This window comes from Micropterus dolomieu, linkage group LG18 (assembly GCF_021292245.1).
Source record: "Micropterus dolomieu isolate WLL.071019.BEF.003 ecotype Adirondacks linkage group LG18, ASM2129224v1, whole genome shotgun sequence".
Classification (NCBI taxonomy): Eukaryota; Metazoa; Chordata; class Actinopteri; order Centrarchiformes; family Centrarchidae; genus Micropterus; species Micropterus dolomieu.
In genome coordinates this window covers 6,724,044-6,728,983 of record NC_060167.1, presented here as the reverse complement: position 1 = coordinate 6,728,983, position 4,940 = coordinate 6,724,044, and the positions used below count along the sequence as shown (strand labels likewise).

General features: G+C 39.2%; 1 protein-coding gene across 2 annotated transcripts in view; it reads left to right on the top strand.

Moving 5' to 3' along the window:
* Nucleotides 1-746: 746 nt before the first annotated feature.
* tomm34 (translocase of outer mitochondrial membrane 34) overlaps nucleotides 747-4,940 on the top strand; it is a 13,075-nt gene continuing 8,881 nt past the window's right edge. The window contains exons 1-5 of one of the 2 annotated variants that reach the window (XM_046076180.1): nucleotides 747-1,051; nucleotides 2,702-2,851; nucleotides 3,424-3,523; nucleotides 3,639-3,791; nucleotides 4,706-4,878. In XM_046076180.1, coding sequence (XP_045932136.1) covers nucleotides 2,722-2,851; nucleotides 3,424-3,523; nucleotides 3,639-3,791; nucleotides 4,706-4,878 — 556 coding nt within the window. In that variant the 5' untranslated portion in view covers nucleotides 747-1,051; nucleotides 2,702-2,721. The remainder of the gene's footprint in view (nucleotides 1,052-2,701; nucleotides 2,852-3,423; nucleotides 3,524-3,638; nucleotides 3,792-4,705; nucleotides 4,879-4,940) is intronic. The other variant, XM_046076179.1, reaches the window with a different exon arrangement.

The following is a 4,940-nucleotide window of genomic DNA, read 5'->3' as shown; positions in this document are numbered from 1 at the left end:
GTGCATGTGTTTTGTCCACTTCATAGAAATCTGCAGCTACTCTGTGAGCTGGAGAGCTAGCCTACAACAAAACACATGTAGCTGTTTTTTGAGCTGCAATACAGTCATTCTCTGGACACTTATGAATACTTGTTTATTATTAACTTATGAAGTGACTGTTAGCAGCAGAGTTTTACATTATTCTAACTTGTGATATTAAAGTTACTATTACATGATAAAATTGGAAAAATGTTGAATATTGTAAAACTTTGTCAGTGTTGAGCTACCAGTAAAAATTATTAGGAAACTTAGTTTTTTAACACATTTGGGGGGTGAGCAGATGAAAATTAGAAACTTTATTTTTGAGTGGCACCCTAACCTGTATTGTATTGAAGACTCTTCTCTGCGTTTAACCAGTGAACGCTGTTTGATGATGGATCAATTTTTTTTCCAGTATTGTGGATTTTCCAAAGCAAAAACAATCCACTTAAATACTGAATCATTATAAAACTTTGAGAGGAGATTTGAATAGTTCCTTTACCACTGACTTCAATTCTTCTAACCATGATTTACTATGGTGTTTTTATATGTATGTATGCATGTGTGTTTGTGTGGGCATGTATTTATTGTTGTGGGTAAGATTTGCACAACGACTCTATAATAAACAAGTTTTTGATTGATTGACTCTTGCTGTCGCCTCTTAACATAAATCCCATTTGACCACCAGAGGTCGCACTACGTTCTTCCAAAGTCCTATAATTTCCTCAGTACATGAACGCGGCGTGAAAAACGAAGCGAAACCGATACGGTACCGTAGCCCCCCTAAGAACAAGACCGAGAAGTTACTAGAGCCGGCCGGGAAGTTCCTTACCTCAAATACCCCCGCACGGGCAGATGAAAACCTCCTGGGTCTGAACAGCCAGGAGAAAACAAGTACACAGTATTAATAACGTACTAACGGGTACAGATAGTTTTAGGTGCCGGTAGCCGTTCAGACGTTTAGACCAAGTCATTGGTGTTGTGAAGAGGAGGACTTCCTTGCTGCGTTGCTGTCTATCAGAATCATCACCCGGTAAGAAGCTGCCTAACGTTAGCATAGCTAGCAGTGGCAGTGTGGTTAGCTTGCTAAGTTAGCTATTTTAAAACGCCGTTCAAATTCCACTTGTATTAGCATAACTTAGCTAGCGAGCTAACTTAGCACTTGACCAGCAAAAAGGGTGGAAGTTAACGCCTGTTAAAACAAACTCGAGAACGTAGTCCGGGTGTGCCTCGGTGTTATTCTAACGTTAAACTTTAAGTGTTGATTTCGACACACTGACAAAAATGTAATCTGCTACAGCAACTATTAGTTAGTTAGCTAGGTTAACTAAGGTAACAGGCGACCGCACAACTTGTTAGTTAAGCTAACATGGATTTAGGATAAGCTGTAGGTAAAATAGAGTTAAATTGATTTAAGACTAATGCTGGTAAATGATGTGGGTGGATATCATTAGCATATACATTGTTTATATATATTGTTTTGAGTTTGAGTCCACCTAGCCAAAACTGAATCAGTATAATACAACAGCCTGGCAAGAAATGATACCCTTTTAATGAATTTAGTTTTTGTTGTTAACTTCTACTAAATGTTAGAAACACCTCAGTAACGCAGTGAGAGGTAGTAGCACAAATTACAGCCTTGAACATTACCGTAAAGGTGAAATTCACAGCTCTGTAACTAAAACCACCCAATTAACTGGATCCAAAGAGTCTAATGTTTCTTGTGCAGATTTAATCAGGAATCCAGATTTTCCCTCAACCACCATTTTTTTTGTCTGATGTCGATTTAAGGTACAGCTCAGAAAGTCAGAATGACTTGCAGTTTCCATGTTGAGATGTCCTTAATGTATAGTGTCATCCAGAGCAGTTTGAACTGAGGGGACAGGTGTGGGTTCAGTGTGTAGCTCAGGAGCACACATTGCATTTGATGGACACAACATTTGTCATAGCTGGAGTGGAGCTGTTGTAACAAGACAGCTAATGTATGGGTGTTCAGATTTTCTTTAACATCTACAGATACAATTATTGCTCGCATGTTTTGATGTATCCATATACTTGGATGCACAGATCCCATCCACCTGACCAGATCAAATATAATAACATTTGCATAAGCCTTAAAATAATCTATAAACATCTCCACCTTTAGTAAATGAGTTATCTGAAGTTACAGTCTCGTATTACCTTACATAGGTGTTATCTGAATGACTTCCACGATTTGAGGTAGCGGTATTTAAATATGGGAAGAGGAAAGCACCAGTGTCGTAGTTGTTCTTGGTATCGGCACCTATTCAGAATTTATGCATCCCTAATGTTTTTTTCAACTCTTAAGGTGTCCCTGAGATCCCTGAGAAATTGTTCTTAGCACAGTTCGGTTTTGTAAGTGCAAAAGTTTATGGATGCAAATGGAGGAAATCAAATTCTTTACACAAATTCAGATTTTGGTGTCGGGGGATAACAAGTTGTTTTCAACCAGAATGAATCCTTGACAAACACTTAAAGAAGATCCACAATCCTCTTTGCTGGGAGCCAGAACATGGTTTGTTGTAGAGACTCTGAGTAAGGAGGCATATAAAGGATGTATATGAAGTTTCCTCTGGTAAATGTCTGTCAGCTGATCACAGTGCCAAATGGATTCAAAGATTATTTTCATGTACAGATGGTAACCAGCGTTTAATCTTTTCAGATAACCATTAAAAAGAAGAGATGCCTCAGAAACAGAAGTCCAAGTCCTGGATGGAATTGAAACAAAGTGGAAATGAATGTTTCAAAACAGGCCAGTATGGAGAGGCCACCAATCTTTACAGCCAGGCAATCAAAGAGCTGGAGAAGTCCAGTAAGTGTTACTTAATAACCTGTGGATACATACAGTGCACTTTGAGAAATATTGACTGCACAGTACAGTAGGTGCACAGCTATTGAACTATTACATCAATTAAAGGTCTGCATGCTTATTTCAATTTACACATTTAAATATAAGATGTTTTAAACAGCTATTACCACAACAGTATGTATGCCGATACGTTTGAGGTTCTGTGGATACCCACCAAGTGGATACTCCTTCAGTAGTAGATAATGTATTGATATCAAACATATTAAAACAAAGAAAAAAAAATGTGTTTAGCAAACAAGTCCTCAAACATTTTCCCACCAACATCTGCAGTATCAAGCAACAATGTGTCTTTCTAGCAACATTTTCCCAGTGAATACACAGGCGTCACTGTCAACAGTTTCACAGTATTTCATAGTGAAACTATTGTCTATCATGGATACCATTGTTTTTTGTTGGTGTAATTTTATGTGTCCTGACTCTTCTCTTATTTCTCTTTGTGTGTCTTCTAAATGAACGTAGCAGAATGATTTTAGACTGAGACTATATTACTAGTGAAATGCTGTTTTTCCTCTAAGGCAAGAAGAACCCAGAGGATTTGGGCATTTTGTACTCAAACCGTGCAGCTAGCTACCTGAAAGATGGCAACTGTGGGGAATGTGTGAAAGACTGTAATATGTAAGTGGGTTTTTAAATTTTTTATTAATTGATTTTTAAATTCTGTGCAGTTGTAAATTTAGTTTTGTTGTTCAAATATCACTTTAACGTGTAAACTGTACATACTGTCTCTCAGGTCTCTGGAGCTGTTCCCGTTCAATGTGAAGTCTCTGCTTCGTCGCGCTTCTGCCTATGAAGCTCTGGAGCGTTACAGACTGGCTTACGTAGACTATAAGACTGCTCTGCAGATCGACTGTAACATAGCAGCTGCTCACGACGGCACCAACAGGTAACTGGGCTGTAGGCAGACTGAGTGCTGATGGCGTGTCAAATATCAGAATAGGGAAGGTGGGAGTTACACACGGTAGCTCCGCTTTAATCTTGAGAAGCTGCAGAGCTGCAGTCTCTATTCATTCAAGTTACACTGTAAATTTCCAGCTAAACTGAGGCTTTTTGAAGACCCTTTTCTCTCTCTCTCTCGCCTGTCATTCACCGGTCTTGTGTGAGTTTTGCGTGCATGCTGTGCTGCTGACAACTACATGTATGTTGCGGTTCCTCGCGGGTCTATTTCAAGTAGCCGGCTATATAAACACGATAAAATATTCTTTGTGTGGTTCTTCAACGGTTATAAATTACCCGCAAGTCCCACAGGTTGCGGACAACTCTGCATAACACCAGTGAAGCCGGGGCTCAGTCTCTTCAGCAAGTGTTCCTCCTCCGCCACCACACACACGCTACGCCTACACATGCGCACTGACGACACAGGGTTAGGGTTATTTATTTAGCCACTTTTAAAAACATTTATTGAAAGTTTTATTATTTTTGCATGTTTATTTACAGCATTAAACATTGAAATGTGTATTAGTTATTGGAAGAAAACTGGTAGTTCTATGTAAAATCAGACGTTGTGCACCCCATATCGCCAAATGGCATGATCCTTTTTTCGCTACGAAGCTTCGACTGTGAGATTGACAGTCGAATGAGGCTCCGTCCATCGAAGCATTGAATCTTCGACTATTGGGGGTCAGTCCTAAACAACACACTAGCAAAATCTGTTTTCTGGTTCTTTCTGTCAACTTCTTTGAACACCCACCAGATTTTGTATATTTCCAGGCATCTTTCAGTGCATGTAAACGACTGAACAAGGTGTTTTGGATTCCACTTCTTTTCACTGTGTTTTTTTGTATTTTTATTGTTTCTCAGGATGTCTAAGGCGCTCACAGAGGCAGATGGTCTCTCATGGAGAGAAAAGCTTCCTCCCATCCCCACAGTTCCTCTGTCTGTAAGAGAGAAACTAGCCTCACAAACCACAGTCATTGCTCCACAATCAAACCCTGCACCGAAACAAAACGGCATCAGACAAACAAACAAACCTGGTAAGTAGATTTCTGTTGTATTGCTAATCAGAATATAATTTTAATCATTTAAATTTCTAACT